Source organism: Strix uralensis, chromosome 20 (genome assembly GCF_047716275.1).
Source record: "Strix uralensis isolate ZFMK-TIS-50842 chromosome 20, bStrUra1, whole genome shotgun sequence".
Lineage (NCBI taxonomy): Eukaryota > Metazoa > Chordata > Aves > Strigiformes > Strigidae > Strix > Strix uralensis.
Window position 1 is genome coordinate 7,485,623 of NC_133991.1, and position 19,212 is coordinate 7,504,834.

General features: G+C 41.2%; 1 protein-coding gene across 1 annotated transcript; it reads left to right on the forward strand.

Moving 5' to 3' along the window:
• The first annotated feature begins 1,291 nt into the window (after positions 1–1,291).
• On the forward strand, positions 1,292–18,835 carry TMEM248 (transmembrane protein 248). Its single transcript, XM_074890134.1, has 7 exons — positions 1,292–1,546; positions 11,148–11,322; positions 11,994–12,279; positions 13,537–13,687; positions 14,477–14,660; positions 15,130–15,273; positions 16,073–18,835. The coding sequence occupies exons 2-7, from the start codon at positions 11,164–11,166 to the stop codon at positions 16,091–16,093; spliced, it is 945 nt and encodes a 314-aa protein (XP_074746235.1). The 5' UTR covers positions 1,292–1,546; positions 11,148–11,163; the 3' UTR covers positions 16,094–18,835.
• Positions 18,836–19,212: the final 377 nt, after the last annotated feature.

The following is a 19,212-nucleotide window of genomic DNA, read 5'->3' on the forward strand; positions in this document are numbered from 1 at the left end:
AGGTAGGGAGGCACAGATAGGTGCTGATATGTACAGCCAGTGCTATTTAACTGCAATTTGGAAAAAAAAAGGTTAAAAACGGTTGGGGGGAGAAGCAGCGGTGTTCCATCTGATGAAGGAACTGAACCTTGGAGGCTCATATGCTATAGTGGCTGCAACACAAGACAAAAGAGTTTGATACTTCATCTGGGTATCCAGTAGGAGATTAATGTGTCCTTTTCCTTTATCTACAGCCACCCTCCTTTTGTCAGAGATGTGTGCAGAACTAGTGTATTATTCTGTTTTGAGAGGCTTGCCAAGTGTGCATTGGCAATACTACCTCCTGCCTTCCACAAGCCTCAGTCAAAAGTCATTAACCAAGGCAAGTAATCAGTACTGTCCTTCGACATCTCTGAAGACAGGGTCATTTCTCACCTTTCTAATCTTAAGGAAAATAGGGTAGTGTTTTTTCTTTCTGAAGTACCATAACTATTGCAAATACTTAGAGATGTTTTCCTTCCAGCTTGTCAGACTGCTGCTGCTGGAGTCAGGGGTAGGTTAGGAAGGTGGAGGCCCTGGCTGTAAATTCCAGGACGTTGGAGCTGGCCTTGCTCTGAACAGCAAAGTTACGATGGAATAATGGGCTACGCCAGCTCGGTAATGCTGGAGGCTGGGGAGTGCTGATATCTGCCACTGGGTCGTGGTCCTTCACCGGGTGCCACAGCGAAGAGCCTGGCTCTGTCCTCCTCACCCACCCTCCACCCTCTCCATGGCGCTTCGCTGCACTCGTTCCCGTGTGTTACACCTCCCAGGTGCAAGACCTTACATTCTCCTCTTATGAACATCATCACAATTAAAATGTTAATTCTTCTGCTTTGTTCAGGATTTAATCTTGAACACTTTAAAGTAGGGGACACCTTTTTTAAAAAAAAAAAAAAAAGTTGTTTTGTATCATTTTTAATGGAGAAGGGGGTGGAAGGAAGAGGGGCGAGGGGGTGGCAGGAATTGGGGCTCGGACGCGTCGGCACCGCCCGTGCAAGAGAAGCGGGAGGAGGTGCCGGAGCTGCGCTGCGGCCTGAGGAGACAACGGGGAGGAGGCGGGCGGGCGGTACGAGCTGAGCCCTCAGCGCTTCGCAGACCCCGAGCTGCCGCCTACGAGCCGTTCCCCGGGGCGGCAGCGGGCGGCACCGCCCGGCGCTGCCCGCTCGGCCGGGGATGGGCCCGGGGCCCGCTGGGGCCCCGCCCGCCTCCTGGCTCCGCCCGCGCGTTGCCGGCGCCGCAGCAATCTTGTCCCCCCCGCGCCACCGTCCGCGCGGCCGGCCGGGGTGAGAGGTCACGGCTGCGTCCCCGGAAGCAGCGGGAAGGCGGCGGCGGAGGAGGCGGGTGTCCGGGCAGCGGCGGCGGTGGCAGCGGCCTCCGCCCGGCCCCCTCCCCGTAGCCCCCGTCAGGGCAGGAGAGGATGGTGCAGAGCCCGCCCGTACAGCAGCTCCGCCGCCTCTGAGCCCCGCCGCTGCCTCCGGGCCCCGACCCGCCCGGCCCGGGGGCCTCTTCCCCCCCTTGGGCGCCGGTAAGATGGGGACGGGGGTGGCTCCGGCTGGTGGGGCCCGCGGGCCTCCCGTGCCGTGCGGGGCGCGGGGATCCCGGCCATCGCCAACCTGGCGGGCCCGGTGGATGTGGGGCCGCCTTCGTCCTGCTCCGCCCGGGGGGTGGGGTGGGGGGGTCCTGCCGGTGTGTGGCGGGGGCTCCTCCGGGCCTCGACGCCGAGATCCCGCTGGCGGGCCGGTGGCAGGAGCGGGGCGTTCGGTTGCTCCGGTGAGGGTTGTGTGACGGCGGGAGCGGCCGCCGGCCCCTCGGCCCCGTGTCCGGGGACAGAGCGGGTGGGCTGGGCACATCCCTCCCCTCCGCCGCCCCCCCGAGCCAGGTAGTTTGTGTTCAGAGCTGCACGGCGGTGGGATACACGGCGGTGCTTTGGCCTGGCTGATACGCTATAGCGTTAGTTTCACTTTATTATCTACTTTAAAAAATCTTTTTTAAAGCGTGTTAGCTTGAACTCTGCATGTGTGGCGTCGTACCAGGAAAAAACAGTGAGAAAGTGTAATTCCGGTAGCAGTAAAAATATTTCCGTTTCAAAATAGCTTTTGAATAGTGATTCTTTCATTGTTTTTTTGCTGTTCACTACGTATCCACATTTCGTTTACTTTTTGGATTTAACTTGTCTAAAGGTGTCGTGATGTTTTTAATAATAAAATTTCTGGTGCATCATGCCTAGAACATGGCTGCTAGATACCTAACGTTAAATTCGAACCGTGTATCATAATCACAGGTATGGACACCCTGGGAAACGTTTCTGCCTGACAAGGGAAAGAACAGATTACAGCACAGCTTTTTTTTTATTTTCCCTTTCCCTTTGTTTGCTTTTTAAGGGCTTGTCTTCTCTGGGGAAATTTATTTGCCTGATTAGCTCTAGCGGCATAATTATACGGGTAAATTTGCTCTGTTAGACAAACCTTGAGCCTAGATAAGAATTCATTAAGGATTACTCTCACATCCTCTTGGAACTTCTGGGAAGTTTTGCAATGAGCAGCGTGTCGTGGAGTGAAAGCCTGTTGTGGCTGGGCCTATCTTTTGTGGTAAATAATCATCGCGGTTTTATAAACGGTTGAGTGACAGCAAATGGATACTCATCCTTTTGCTTCTAGGTTGACATACGAAATGGTTCTAGGTTCACCTAGTGAGCTGCTGCTGCTTCATCTACCTGCTTTTCCTCTGGTCTGTGGGAATAAGCCGATGGCTGCAATCCAGTTTCTGGTCAGCAGGTGTCTGCAGGACAGGGGATAACTTTTGTAGGTAGGCTGAGCAGAGATAATACTGAATTGTGCCTGCGAGACAGAATGCTCTTTGACCCTAGATTCAGTCACATCAAAGAGGATTAAGACCTTGGTCGCTTTGTTACTTCCCGTGATTTGAGGAGTGGCTCAGGGCCGGTGGAATGCGATTCTTCTTTCCTACTTGAAGGACGAGAACTTGAGATGTCACCTGGTAATACAAAATAGACACTGTGCTCTGTCAGTGGAGAGGAGCATCTGAGGGCACGAACCAACAGACCTCCGTGTCCTCTGTGGGAGCTGCATGGATCCAGCAAGAGACAGGAGGCTGGTGTGTCCATCGCCCCTGGACAGGTGGAGAGCCACAGGAGTGGAAATTAGGAAAAAATTTTTCACAGCAAGAGTGGTCAGACAGTGGAATAGGCTGCCCAGGGAGGGGGTGGAGTCGCCATCCCTGGGTGTGTTTAAGGGTCGTTTGGATGAGCTGTTGGGGGACCTGGTGTAGGGGAGAACTTTGTAGAGTGGGGCTGAGGGTTGGACTCGATGGTCCCAAGGGGCTTTTCCCACCTGAATGATTCTGTGATTCTGTGAGTGTGGCTCCCTCCTTAAACACTGCCGATCTGTTAGCTGTGATCGTCTTAATTTTTCTTTTAATTAAATAGCACAACATTTTTTGTAGAAATTAAGCTCTTTTATCAAGTAAGCCCTAAACTAAGAATTTAATGAAACTCGTTGGTGTCAGAATTTTGTTGCTTTTCCCAAATCTCCCCTTGCCAAAAGCATGTCTGTCTTGGGAGTTTCATTTTTTTGAGCAGATGGTTCTGACCTGTGAATAAAGCTGGTTCCCAGGACCCAGAACTCCTGGGTTTTGTTTTGCAAGAAAACTTGCGTATGTCCTGGCATGTCGAGTTTTCTCAATTATCTATTTGTAAAATGGAGACTGTACTTACCTCTGAGTTTGGGGTAAGCAAATTAAAGTCCTGTTTCTTTTGACCAGTGGAGACAAAGTGTTCAGACATGGTAATATTACTGCCATATTCTTGATATTTCAGCTATTGCCTAAGTCCCTTATTTCAGTCGTTTTTTGCTGCTGTTTGTAGTTTCTCCTTCACTAGTGGCTGCTGGCTGTTTTCCTGCTTCTCTTACGCAGCTGGTGTTAGCTTCTTTCCACATCCAGAACTCTTACTTTGCCATTCCCACTAAAGCTGCCATTTCCTCAACTTGTCAGTCATTTTCTGCTTGTGATTCAAGCTGTGTATCTGTCTGCATCTCTGTCTCCTTACTCTCCTGACTTAGGATAAGCACTACTTAGCAACAACTAAAACATCAGTGTGTTATCAACATTATTCTCAAAACACAGCACTGTACCACCTTCTAGGAAGAAAATTAACTCAATCCCAGCCGAAACCAGGACAAGTTCTCATCACAAGCAGCAGTTCTTGTTACAAACAGTCTGAAGAGCCTTTTCCTGGCATTTTTCTGTACTTACACTGCTGAGTTCTGTACTGCGTTCCGGAATGGGTAGCCTTAATGAAGTCAATGATTAACCTCTGAAGTTGGTCACTAAACCAGTTTCTGATAATTAAACTGTTACTGAGACTTTTCATACTTTTTGGGTAAAGCCCTTCTGTGAACTGCATTTGCTTGGCTGTTGACAGTATGGTATATGCAGAATTTGATTTCTCATGGAACTTTGACAGATCCTATAGAACTGAAATACTACACCTTTGCCTTCCTCTCCCAGGTTCTCATGCTAAGCAGCAGTAACCGGAATAGCATTTTTTTTTAATACAACTTCAAAGTCCTTGAGTCTAATATGGTTTGTTTTATTGCAGTCCGTATGATTTAGATTATGATAGGTCACGCTGTAAGTCATGACATTGACTTGTAGAAGAAGTTGGAAGGTTTCAAAAATGCCCAAGCCAGAACTCTTGTGTATGAAAGTGTACTCTTTCCCATGGCACAGGCTCACTTGACAAATGGAGCTGCCTTTTTAAAGTTTGGCAGCAAAATGTCTATTTTCAACCAGAGCTTAGGTTTACTTTTATTTACAGCTGGGTATATTTTAAATTGTTTTTTCACTTTTAACAAAAGTCAGAATTTGGGGCTCATTGAACCAGTGATAAAAGGCTTTCCTCGCATCATTTATATTTCCTGGCTTAAAACTTTTCTACCTTTTTCTGGTTCTTCATTTTTTTAAAAACTCAGCATTTGAAAAAGGTATTTGGAACTTGTTTGCATATGTCTGTTTCTGCATAAATTTTTCTTTAAGTGGTAAATTAAAATCAACTTTGCTGTCTCAGGAACATCAGCTGACACACTGTTCAGGGACTCCTGTTAAATCCACCACAGACATTTTTGAACTACAACACGTATTTGTTGGAAAGGGCTGTTAAGTCTCTGGAAACGTTGGGTACACAGATTGAGTAATGTCTGATCCACGTATTTTCCTTTTTGTTTTTTTTTTTTTTAACTCATCTACTTTTTATTCTAAGTTTTCTGTCTTTAACAAGACTTATAGTCAGGAGCTTGGGTGTTTGAAACTCACTGTCAATTTGATCCTTACATTTTACTATAATTCTGACCAAATTACTTCCCTTCCTTGGCATTGTTTTATGGGTTGAACTGAAATGTTTGCTGTTTATGTAGCTCTTGGGGATGTTGAAATGCTTAATTATGCCTTGAAAAGTGTTTTGAGAGGTGAAAAGAAACATTTCATGCAAGCATGAAGCCTTTTGCTTTGTTCTGTTCTTGCAAGTCCGGGGGCTCTCAGGCTTTCATTAATAATCTGCTTCCTGACTGACTCGTTACCAGAATAACACGGGGGAAGAATCTCCGTTTCTCCTTTTCAACATCTTGCTCTTGTTCTGTGCTGTACAGTGTCTTCTGTCTGTGCTTTTTGCATGTGCAGAGGGTCAGGCCATCTTCCTGCCATGCTTTCTGCTTCCAGGCTCTAGGAACAAGTTTTTTTTATCAGTAAACATATTTATAGAATAAAATAGCTCAGAAAACTGTGATGAGCCACCGACTGGTTTGAGCCGATTCACTGATCTCCCACTTGGGTGCTTTCTCCTGGAGCAGTCTTGGGGGGAGTGGATGTGTGTTTGCACATCTGACTGCTGATCTTGTTATATTTGGTTGCAGTGGATTGAAGGTGATGTTTTCATCAGCTTTCTTCCTCCACAAGCCTTGATTACTTCTCTTCCTCTACTTCATGAAGAAAACTGATGGCATTTACTATGAGTCTGTTTACTTCGTTTTATTTTTTTAACACTGAAGGACAGGGGAAGAGGATCAGCCAGATACAAGAAGTGCTGTGCTCTGGAGGATTCCCCTCAGAGTCAGCCCTGCCTGCCCTTCTGCTGCTGACAGAGGTTTCAGGCTGTACAACTTCATCCTGCAGGGTTTTGGTATGCTTCCTAAAAAAATGAACTGAAGCAGCTGCAGATACTGTCACCTCTTTGTTTTTCCATAGATACCAGTATGGTAAAGTAAGTCTTTCTGTAAAATAAGTAGGAAACTCCACTTTTTCTCCCAACCGCATGTTTTATGATAAAAATATTATGTTGTGAAATTCTAATGAAGATTTAAGGAAAAAAACAAACTTTATTATCCTTCCCCAATTCCTGAAAGAAACTGACTATAAAAGTTCTTGATAGTTTACCTAGTAGAAATTAATAGTTCATTTCAGGACATAAAAAGGCAGCCTTCTGGTGCATTTCAAAGCTTCTGTTTAATTTTAATCCTGTTTTCTATCCCTTAAAAAATGGAGAGGAGGATAATTGCTGCTGCTCTGAGAACCAACAGAGGCTTTATTTTCAGTTATAAAATCAGCTGAGGTTACTTTTGCTAGTTCTGTTCAACAGGCTGGTGATATTAGATTAGAGATACGGACATTCTTGTTAATTAGGCTTTATAAAGCTTTGACAGATCATTTTGAATATTTTGAACTTTAATAGGCAGCTTCACAGTTAACACAAGTGTAATCTATTTTGCTTTACTGTTTTAGTGGTTTAGGTGTTAGACCTCAAGTTTGGTTTGAAGAAAACCAAATTAAAGATGTTTTTGGCACCTGCTACTGTTTACTGTTCTTAAATGAGAGGCATTTTAGTTTGAGATCAGCACCATTTCTTTGTTTGCATATTATTTATGGATCATTTGCTAGGAAAATCACAGTTCGGTTGATTTGTGTTTATGAGTGTTTTTCTGGCATGCAACATTATTTTCATTCAAAGGGGTTAACCCTGATGTGACCCATTTCCTAACCCTCATTGTACTACTAGTAATGGGGCATCTTTGAAAACATAATTGATTTATAAATAAACTGAGCAGCACAGTTAAGATTAAACGCTATTATGTGCAATAAGATGTTCAGGCTTAGAAAACATGCGAGGTCTTAATGGAGTGCTGTTGGGATGGGTTAGTGCTGGCCTGCTGCCCTTCTCTTCCACTTACAGTTTTCTTCCTTAAGGTATTTCAGTGGTGGTTTATTATTTAAACCCCTCCAAATGTTTTTCTGCTCTCAAATGACTTATATGCACAATGAGAAGGGGAAATATTTGTAAGGAAATTACATGATTTTAAGCTTTCTGGTGGAAAGATGGTGGTTGACATTATGGCAAGATATATGTAAGAGTTGTCAGACGTTTACTCTGATCTCTTTAAAATTCATGTTTTGTTTTTTTTCCTTTTGACATTTGCGATTTTGCTTTTAATACCTGCTTTAGTACAGCATGCATTTTTTTTTTATCGTCGTTAGGAATTCAGTTCCTTTGGGAATTTAATACTTCTGCTATGACTCATTTCATTGACTTTTTGGTCTTTGCAATAAACTTGAAGATTTTCCTTATTTGTAATTTTTTTCTTGAAAAACTCATAGGTCTATTTCAGAAATTACCTTTTATGTTCTTTTTCATATGAAAATAAGGAGGAATTTAAAATGTTCGTCTTTGGTCTTGAGCTGTACTGGAGAAGGACTCCTAAACTGTAGAATAAGTGACTATTTCCTCGTTTTTTAGATGGCTACCCAATTCTGTGTTTGTCTGGGACTCTGACATATTAACTGCTGTGTATTTCCATCCTTTACCATTTTTATCTTTTTAACTGTATAACAGAATTTCCGGGGTTTGTAGGGCCTGATTTAAGAGCACAGTATCTCTCCAGTGCGTGTCAGGTGTTTCCTGATGAGTACAGTCAGCTGTAACTCTGCCTGAATGTGGCATTTGGTCTTGATGTATACACCTCAATACCGAGCAATTACTTCGGAGTTGGTGGCCAATGTTCCAGGCTGGCAGTTTTCATTCTTCCCGTCGCGCTTGAGTTACTTGTTAGGCTGACTGTGGAGATTTTTATTGCACAAGTATTAAAAGGCTTAGCCGGAGTGGAGAGAGGCAGGCAGCAGTTATTAGAGCCACTTTCTAAATTATTTATTTAGCTAAAAACTGAAATCTGATCTTGCTTTCCTGACCTGCCAGGAGGTAATAGCGTTCGGTTTCTTCTTTTAACTGTGTGAAAAAGAAATAAAAGTCTAAAGTATTTTCTTTCGGTTACTCATTTACACAGAGGAAGTTGTTAGTTGCAAACTAGAGCTAGTAGAAGAATAGCCATTTGTGTTGTGTTTCTAACAGGTCCGAACAGAAAGGAGGAATTTAAGTGTGTGAACCATTAACCGAACCCCTAGAATCTAGTGGGAATATACATCTTGATTTATGTGCACTGATCTGTTTCACAAGTTCTTCCATAATTAGTGTTACTTAAGCACTTTATGTCATAAAAAAAATTGGTAGTTCTTCAGGCAGCAGTATGGAAACATTATTCTTGGTTCTGGTTTGCACTAACAGTGTCCAATTGCTATTTTCATGTCAGCTCTAGTATTGAAATCCACAGTTGTTCCCTTTTCTCTCACAAATGCTCCAAAGGCATATTACGCTTCAGATATTGCAGCTTATAGCTTTTTCTAATTGCTTTCAAAGCCGTTGAGTTATGGGAGCATATTAAGCAACCGGCACTTAAAAGCTGGTGATCCCTTACATAAAAATATTATCCCAAATATTTTTATATGTATGCTTTTCAGCACATCCAATTTTATGGCTGATTTTAGACCCTGTGGTAAACAAGCATGCTAATGGAGCTGTTGGAAGCCCCTTTAAAAAGGGATCACAGTACTCTATATGCTGTGGGTGACATTCAGCTTTGATTAAATGCTGTAATAAAGCCTACATCTGTGTTGTTGTTTTCAAAAGGAAATTCAGAAGGGAACACTGAATACAACTCTGCTTTTAGTTTATCTTTTGGTCTTTTTCCATCTCAACATGTGTCTCCAATGCTTCTAGATGGAGCGTTTGGGATTTTTTAACTAGGGTTCGTTTAAGAAATTTGCTGCCAGTGACAAAATAGGAGGCAGAACGTAGTACAGAAGTGCAGATCGTACCCAGCATGATCCTTGCCAACACCAGCTCTGCCTTTCCCCCTCACTCCTGCCTTCTGCCACCTCCACTGGCCTGTTTGGCCATAGCACAGCTGGTCTTGGACAAAGATAGAAGTTCTGGTAAGGTGCACATTTAGTGTTGCCTTTTCTTTCCTCTCTTCTCTCTCCATCCTTTCTCTGCACTGTGCTTTCCACTCTCAGACATTCCCCTTATTTTTGTGAAGGGATATTTGCAGCACCTAGTCATTCTTGTCGATAAAAAGTTGCTAGCTTTTCTGGTCTTTGCAGAGTGGATGAAAATGGGTTGAGGGTGCAAAATAGTAAACCCAGGACATGATCTTGTGCTCTGGAATGAGCACTGTTTCAGCAGATTTCACCGGGGAGAGCAAGAAGGTGTGCGGGGAGGAGACTGGCAAAGTACGCATGCACAACTCAGTGTTGTGTTATTGCCACAGGATCTCGGGTCTATTCTCAGTGAGTTGAATTTTCCCCTCTCTGGGGCAATTTTTCAGGTTTTGTCAATATTCCTCTGTTAAGAGTAACAGAAACATTTCCAGCAGTAAAATCTCGAGTATACACAAGAAATTTGGGGTTATTGTGGGATCTGAAAAAGACTTTGAAAGCTTGTCCTTTTTCCTTCACTTGCTTTCTTTTAAATCAATAGATAGATCAAAGATCACCCTCTCCCTTGCCCTCTTTCTCAAAACTCATCCTCAGACTTGCCACTCTTCAGCCATGCTACATCTGGGTTGTAAATGAGGTGTGCTTCTAGTCAATAAGAATCACCCAGACCTGCAGGGAGCAGAGTCCCTGACTTAATTAAATGTTATCAGATCTGTATGAATGCTCAAACATTAACCACTGCAGTGCTGAATTCTTCAGATGCTAGTCCTGAAATCTGCCTTTTCCGATGAGTTTTGGGGATAAGCAACACATTGCTAGGAACAGTTACTGCCTTTCTAGTTTAGTTGCGGTTAAAAGCCTTTTCAGCCAGGATTTTAGATAGGACAAAGATAAGAAATTTGCTTGAAGTTCATTCCTTGCAGAGCTTCTGAAGTAGGTGCTGCAAGGGCCGCTCTTTAACATAGGACTGCTTGCTTTTTGTTGTGAGTGGAGGTGGGAAAACCGATACAGTGAAATTAGTTTGGATCTTTCTTCTCTGCAAATGAAAATTCAGAAGGGGAATTGGACAAAATACTGTATTTTGGACAAAAATGAATGGTTTAGTATGTTTTCTCAGCATGTATAAGGTCCTCTCGTTGTTTACAGATTAGCAAAAGTTCTCTAGATCCTGCAAGAATCAAATAAAGGAAGGAGTCTTCCAGCCTCCACCCTCATGCGGTTGTCAGGTGTTTCTGACCACAGGATTCTTGAGGCAGAAGCCTAAAGTGACGTAGGCAGCTTCTTAGATCCCATTTTGAAGGTAGAGGCATTTGGGACTAGGGATGGGGTAAAAGGGGATCTTCAAGGCTTCAGCCTCAGTTTTGAAAATATATGCAAGGATGTACAAAGTTTGATCTGTGGGCTGCACTACAACTCCATCCGCACTGTAATTTGATGAATTCAGATATTACTGGAATTAAAATGTAGCAGTGTATATTCTGCCCAAGTATGTGGGGAAAGAAAATAACTGGGTTTATGGCTTATCAATGATATTCGGCTGTGCTAGAAGTTGTCCTCATTTCTTAAAATCTGTTCCCAGCTGGCAGTTTCAGGTGCTGAGAAGGTGATGTTGAGCATGTTTTTGATTTGTGTTTTATTTAAAGCATACTGAGTCTGTGTTCAGTGAACAGTACAGTCATAGAATTTAATCTCATTTTAGTTGTTATTCCATTTTTTTATTCTCAAACTTTTGTCTTATGTGATCTACCAACCTGTACCCTGCCCAGTCACTCTGTTGTAATCTTTGTTTTCAGGTGAACAATCAGAATAATGTTCAACATAAACCTGTTGGAGAACCTGAAGGTTTACATCAGCAGTCGACCTCCGCTTGTGGTCTTTATGATCAGTGTAAGCGCTATGGCAATAGCTTTTCTGACACTGGGTTATTTCTTCAAAATCAAGGAGATCAAGTCGCCAGAAATGACAGAGGTAGGTACAAGTTCCTGAGCTGAACAGTGGGAATGCTAATTTGAAAAACATGCCCAAAGCTAAGGAGTTACATTTTTTTCCCCCCTCAAGAACCCTGTCATGGGAGTGCGTAGTTTTACAGGAGATTGTCTTCACTTATACTTACCTCTAATTTCATAAAGAAAGGGGCTATTGGTATGAATGTTTGAATAGTCTTGTTTTATTTTGGGGATGAGGCTGAATCATGTGACGTGGATCTTCCCTACTATGACTAGAAGATGTTCTTTTTCTTACTCTGTTGTGTCAGCTAGCTGCTTTGTGAAACTTCTTACCTAGTGGTACTATTCTGTAATGAGGGAACCCTTGCTAGAAACTGCTCATACCCTGAGTGTGGTGAGAACAGACCAAGTTAGTATATTCCTTTTGTAGCTTAAAGGAGGATATTCTGCTGCCGCACTGAGCAGCAGTCAGACGGTGGCTGGGATTGAACATGTCTAACTTCTGTAAACAACTTGTCCTGTTGTTGAGATAGCCATGGTGGTACTTGTGCTTGCTTTGTGAGCCATGTAATTTTTGTTAAATGGCTTGGAACCGCAGGCGTGATGGTACGTATCAAGGTCTGCACTGCTCTTTGAAGTGGCAGCCAACAGTTAATTTGCTAATCTGATTGAAATCTTCACATTTGTTTTAAGGACTGGAATACTTTCCTCCTGAGGTTTAATGATTTGGACTTCTGTATATCTGAGAATGAAACCTTAAAGCATCTCATCAATGATACCACAACTCCAGAAAGTACCGTGACCAGTGGACAGGCGAGATCTTCTACACAGTCTCCACAGACTCTTGAGGACTCAGGTCCAATAAACATCTCTGTTACAATTACATTGACGCTGGACCCACTCAGACCATTTGGTGGATATTCTCGCAATGTCACACATCTAAGTTCCACAATTTTTGGACACCAGATTGGACTCTCAGGTATGCAAGACTCTATAAATTTGAATGATAAACTACATAATCAAATAAAAATTCACCAGCTGCTTATTGGTGAGATGAGTCTTTTGCTTGGAACATACATGTGTTTCCAGATCTGCTGTGATCGTATTCCTATATAGACCCACTCGCTTGTTTGCTAGAAAAACCTTTCCCTGCATTCAGAATGGAAAAGAACCTGCAGGTTTTCCAAGATGAGGCTTTGCAGTTTTAAATGATTAACCTAATGCCAATGGAAGGTAATTTTTAAGCCAACAAAATTCCGAGCAGCAAAAGCTTCTACAGTGACTATCTTCAGTTCTATCTTGATACATCTGCAAGTCCTAAACTCACGTTTTAAAGGCATTAATGTATATACATTAGAGATATCAAGTAGCATGTTGCCTAAAAAAAAAAAAGTTATCTAAAATGCATGCATGAATAAGCTTTAATATTGCAAACATTAACAAATAAGACGGTAGCAATTTCTGTGGTGTGAAGAGACTGATCTGCTATGTGGCTGCCCTGCCAGTAAGTTTTGACAGGAGACTGTAGAAATTGATAGTAGGATCTCATGGAATTTTAGCTTTTAGCCTGGGTTGCATTTTATAATAATGCCTGAAGGTGTTTCGCACCTCAGAGAGCTGTGAAGAGACATTTACCATAGCTGTAAATCTGTATTACTGTATTTTATGTTATTATTTTGTTACTGCTTTAAGAGCTATCAGATGCAAAGTTCCATTTGCAGTAGCCTGGATTTAGTTTCAGTATGAATATATCCATGTGGAGTTAATGTACACTACTTAATCTGCAGTTCAATATCTGCTGGCACCTTTTTGTCTACACAAATATCTCCAATTTGAAAAGTAAGCACCAGAAAAAGCAAATGTGGAACAAAGTCTTTGGGAGGAGAAAGGCTAAAGATCAGTGATTTTTTTTCTTTCTAATAAAGTTCTCTGAACATGCATGAATTCACTTATAGTGAGTTTTTCACTTCTGAATAGAGCCTAATGACTCCGTTTCTTCTGGGGGCAGGAGAGATTAGAAAGACCAGAAGCTGGGGGTTTTGTAGTTTGGTTTGATTTGTTTTTTAACTTTCTTTTTGCTCTCTTTGTTGATAGTAAAGATCCTGGATGACTTCAAAGGTACAGATTCAGGGTGATGGTTGCTGCCTTAGTTATTTGCATGTTGTCCTTATCCTAGTGATTGTTGCTCCGATACTTTTGTGAACGCAAACCAGCTTTTCTTCTCTCTTTCTCAAAGGCAGAGAATCCCATGAGGAGATAAATATTACATTCACCCTGCCTGCTGCCTGGAACTCAGATGACTGTGTTCTTCATGGCCACTGCGAGCAGGTTGTGTTCACAACTTGCATGACTGTGACAGCAGCCAGCAATGTATTTCCTGTCACAGTGTAAGTGTATTTTAAACACTCCTTCATAGACTGGTTACTGGGTGACTAATTCCTCCGCTGGTCCTCTGAGGTTGTTACTTTCTGATGAACGTTATTGTTGACTGTAGAAATTATGTACTCGCCTGCCTTCCCCCACAGTAAAAACCCTGCCTTGAGACTTTTGCAGTCTTTTAGCAGCCCTATATTTTTTCTGTAGATGTTTTGAACTATAGCCCCTACCTGCCTTTCAACGTGCTACCTGCGATTTAAACTTCACCAGGAACAAAGGAATCTGTGAATTTTTAAGAAAGATACTCTGTAATTTAATTCCACTACCTTGCATGAGAGCTAAGGCTTGACACTAAGGTTCTTACCCTCTTCCCTGCTGAGAGATCAGTGTAAGCTGAATGCTGTTTTGCTACCATACCCCAGCAGGTACACACTTTCATCAAAATAGCTTCCCTTTGTCTTCTGCAGACTCTGACACTATTCAGTATACCCTGGAGAACCACCAGATAGATTCACATGTCTGTGAAGCCTTATGAAAACCAGTGTTCTTCTAATTAAGCTGTGGGGTGTTGACTTACTGGAACAACATGCAGTTAAATTCTAATCTTAGTATAGGAATGATATGGGGTTTTTTATACACCCTTTCAGTTAAGCTTTGTTTTTTGATGTTGTTTTGGAAGGTCCAAAATAAAACTGTGGTTTATGCTGTTGTTGAGGAGACTGGCCTTGACTCAGTTCTAAAAGCCTTAACAAAAATGAAGAATGGCAATTGCAGTGCTAATTATTTCTGTTTTTCTGCAGTCAGCCACCACATTGTGTTCCTGAAACCTACAGCAATGCTACACTTTGGTACAAGATCTTCACCACAGCAAGGGACTCTAATACAAAATATGCACAAGATTATAACCCTTTCTGGTGTTACAAAGGAGCAATCGGAAAAGTGTATCATGCTTTAAATCCCAAACTAACTGTTATAGTTCCAGATGTAAGTGCCATGGTGATTTTATACGTTATGTTGAATAAATGTTTAGCTCTGGTTTAATGGAATATGGTTCTGTTCATGTCCTAAAATCACCGTATTCAGTGCTGGTTTATTGTGTAGTGCAAGGGTTGAGACAGAGTTGGGTATGCTTTACCCATGCTGGGCTTAATGGTCTTTATGTAATCTCCATGTGCCTCACAGCTTTTAATGTCTAACATGAATATTTTGAAATCATTTGACAAAAGACACTGCCAGTATATGGGAAGAGATCTCTAGTACAGATTTTTAACATGAGGACCATTTTGGCTCTTTGTGCCACAGTTAGGAATCACTTTCATTACTATGCCAGCTGGGTAAAGGGGAGAAAGTTGATTCATTAAGTAATTTCTGTGCTGATCTGATAATTATTGCTTTAATATAAAATGCCAGCTATTGGTGCATTGTCAGTAAATGGTTTTAATTCTCTGTGCAGGATGATCGTTCTCTAATAAACCTGCATCTCATGCATACCAGTTACTTTCTTTTTGTGATGGTGATTACAATGTTCTGCTATGCAGTTATTAAAGGCAGACCAAGCAAACTGAGGCAAAGCAATACAGAATTCTGCTCTGAAAAGGTGAGTCTGTGTAATAACAAAATATTGACTCTGATAAGAAAACATAGAAAACCTCCTTTTTTACATAGTACAGACTGGTTTTTCTTATCTCTGGAGATGTAGATTTAATCCCCTTTCAAAGAGACATGGGTGTTTCATTGTGGACAGTACAGATGGGTGCTACAAAATAAATACATGTGCTTTGTAGATCCTCAGAGTTAGATTTCTCTCAGATTTCTCTCCTACAGAAGTGGATTCTTGCAGCTCAGTAGGTGCTGTAATGCAACTGTTCTGCCATAATTCTGACGTTGCACCGTTTTGTATGAAGTATTGAATAGATGGCATTGAGTAGTTTTATTTATCTTTTATCACAACAGACTGAAAAATTTGAATAAAACATGATACATAATTCTAATGGTTGTTAATCAGAATTAAATTAAAACCATGAGAAAGCTATTGAAACAGTCATTATTCAGTGCTGCATTGGAGACCTGCACTTTGCTTGAAGGATTAAATGTTAATATATTTAATTGTGAAGTAGGAAGCTAATGTTGGCACCTTTAGATCATAATGATGTTTTGTAGTGTAAGCTGGTTTGGGTTTTTTGGTTTTTTGTTGTGTTTTGTTTTGGTTTTTTTTTAAATTGATAATGCTAAGTACAAAACACCTTCAGACTTTGATTTTCTTTCCAAGTTAGATTTTTTCAAGGTTCTTTGAAAAGGCAAGGACAGATAGGCCAGCTGCATGGAGATAAGTAATATCACTGTTACAGGATTAAGAATTTGGCTTTAATTAAATGTTTTCTTTTTCTTTTGTTTAGGTTGCTTTGTCAGAAGCATAATCCATCCTCTACTTTTACTGAGAATGACTGAGAACCGTAATCATTGCCTGCTGAACCCAGAATGGGTCTTAACACTCTGTGAATACATTATCTTGCAATGTTGGTTTATTCCAACCAAAGACATTTCAAGTGCCTGTAATTGATTTGTACATATTTATAAAAGTATATTCAGAATAGGTCAGATGATGCACTTGTTCCGCATTGTAGTGCGGCCGGAAACTTTCAGTCTTTACCTGTGGACATAGCCGAATGTTTGTGTAGATATGTTTAGTGATATGGCTACATATAGTCAGAGCAAGATATTTTTGTCTAGCTGCATCTGGGCAGGTTAAGATGCCTTTGCAAGTGTCTCAAACAAACCAACAGATCTTTGTTTTTTTGCCCAATGATATGTACAGTGTGTTTGAAACAGTATGCACCTTTGATATAATACTGCATTTCCAAAGCCACCAATCTACTACATGAATTAAATGTGTATTTGTGTGGCCTAATACTTTCTTCCATTTGCTCCTTGCTTGCAAGAAAAGGTATCAACATTTTAGGGTTTTTTTGAAAAAAGAAATACATATTCACATTTTCATAGTGCTGTATTTAGGGCAAAGTTGTGCTTTTATTCATAGTAAAAAAATGAAGAAGTGAAGTCCCATTTTAAAATGTTTCTTACTGAAAAGTGCTAAGTTTGATTTATTTTTTTTTCCTCCTTTATTTTTTCATTTGGCTTGCTGAATGCTGAGAACCAGTCAGCATAGAGACTATCTGGAAAGCTTTCCACTTGGCCTCCCATCTGCAGCCCTCAAACCAGGATTGTGCATCTCTGCTGCAGAGCAGCTTTCTGTGCTTTTTTTTTTCCTAGAGAGTGAAACTTAATAAAAAGATGTATTGTATGAACAGTCCGGGGCTCTGCACAGCCTTGGGCAAGTGCAAACAATGAAAGGAAAAGAAATCCCATAGTCTGGTATAAAGCTTCACTTTGGGACTCTCCATCCGTCTCTGAAGGGCAGCTGAAAATAACACTTTTATTAGCTTTGTCCCATTTCCATTTAATGCTGTCCACTCAGGGGAAAATGACAAGGAGAGCACTAGGGCTGTTGTGATTCAGGTCAAAGAAACCACACAGTAGAACACATACTGTTCTCTCTGTCCATTCTTAAATCAGAGGTTTTATTCTGTGTATTTCTCCCTTTCCCATTCTGGCTTTTGCTGTTTCTTTCTAGCTTCTTATTGAGCAGCCTCCTTAATTTTCATGAGTCAGGGTTTTCCTGCAGACATTTCCACCACTGCTTTTAAAATCTCACTGGTTGCCTTAATTGACCTTTCATCTTGTCTTTCAGCTTTCTTGTTAGATAGTATAACTGTAGGTCTGCATACATAAACATGTACTTTTTTCCCTTCTACTTTTGCTCTAAACTACACAAAAGAAGAAACTCAAGTCAAAATCTCACAGTCTCAATTATGCTGGCATAAGATTCTTAGTTTATTACCTATAGACTTAGTTTATTACCTGTGAGTAATACCTATAGGTATTAGCTAATACCATACTATTGAATGGGACCCTGCTGGTCTGTATGTGTGGGACTTCAGTAAGTTCATGAGTCTTCAGAGTGTTTGAAGTGAAATAGTCACACTTTTTTTCAGAACGTGTTTTCTTTATAGAATTTCAGTTACTTAAGTGGTATTAACTAACGTGTGTTTTTCTCCAGGGATGTTAAGGTAAAGCTTTAGAGATGGCCTAGTTTGAAGTCTAGGGATAAAATGAAGCTTCCAGTTTTCTCCTGATGCTGCTATGGGCTAATACTACTTCACTGAAATGAATCGGTGAAGTCAAAACAGGTAGACAGCTTCTCATGAAAACTGTCTGAGCTGTTCCTAATTCATGCATACCCAGCCTTCTGCATTAATACTGACTTCTAGAGTTGCCTACGAGGGTGGCTTGATCTGGGGACCAAAGGCAGGAATAGGAAACAGATTGGGGTGGTGTAGCAAATTCTGGAAATACCTAGAAAACACCCAATATAACACGACTCCTTAAAAAAAGCAAAGCCAAGTCCTTTCTGTTTCAGCAAATTAAAAATCATACTCCAAATATCCAAACTGGAATTTGGGCTGGTTTTTTTAATCTGGTTTTGCTGTTTGGTAATTAGAGGAGCCTGCTTTGCAGTTTATTACCCACTGTATTGAAGTACCCAGAAATATTAAGATTGTGACCCACAAACACAAAAGGGAAAATGTTAGAGTTGTATTTTTTGGCCTTAGTTTATCCCTTTGCACCCCTGTATTGCAGCAGAGAGGTAAGGGTGTCCGTTGAGTTGAAATGCTGTAATACTGAGGAATATTGGATTGTTCTAGGCGCAATGTACAAAAGTTAATGCAGCCAAACAGAAGAGTAAAAACTTTAATATTAAAGTTCAGATCATATTGATCTTTCCTTTTTTGTTTTCTTTTTCTTTTTAACTATGACTTGAATCAGTTTTGATTCTATTTGTACGTGTTTTCTTGTTCTTAGAAAGCTGCCATTTTCTTTTGCATTTTTCTTTGGCATTACATAGAAAATCTGAGCCTTGGTTTTCAACCCTCTGCAGGTGATTGTAGGGTTAAGATGGCTTTTTTGTTTTGTTCTTACATTTCACTTGTCTTGTTGCATGATGGTCAATAGCCAATTTGGAAATGACATTTCTCTCCTAGATTAATTTTGTGTTTGTAAGATGTGCATATTGCTTTGCAGAATAAAAACGATGAAGTTTATTCTGTTGTCTTTATTTCTACTACCCAGTTGCTGTGGAGGTTTCATAAATCACCTATGTTATAGGGACCATCAGAGGAAATTAGTAGTGAAAGTCCTCAATAGATTGGAATTTCAGACCCTTTGTGTACCCGTGGTGCAGTGAGCACCTTAGGTAGACTTTTTTTTTCTTTACATATTATGGTGTAGGGAATGTAGCTGGTGCCCAGCATGAGAAATGCAGAATTTGTGACCTAGACCTTGATGATGATCGTGCCTTCCACTGCCTCCTCCCTACAAATGCTGTGTAACTTACTCAGCTGAACCAAGACTAGATGCTGAGTGTTTCAAAGTGCCTGCAGGTGGCTGTTGAAATGAAGATAATGTAACTTGTTAAATT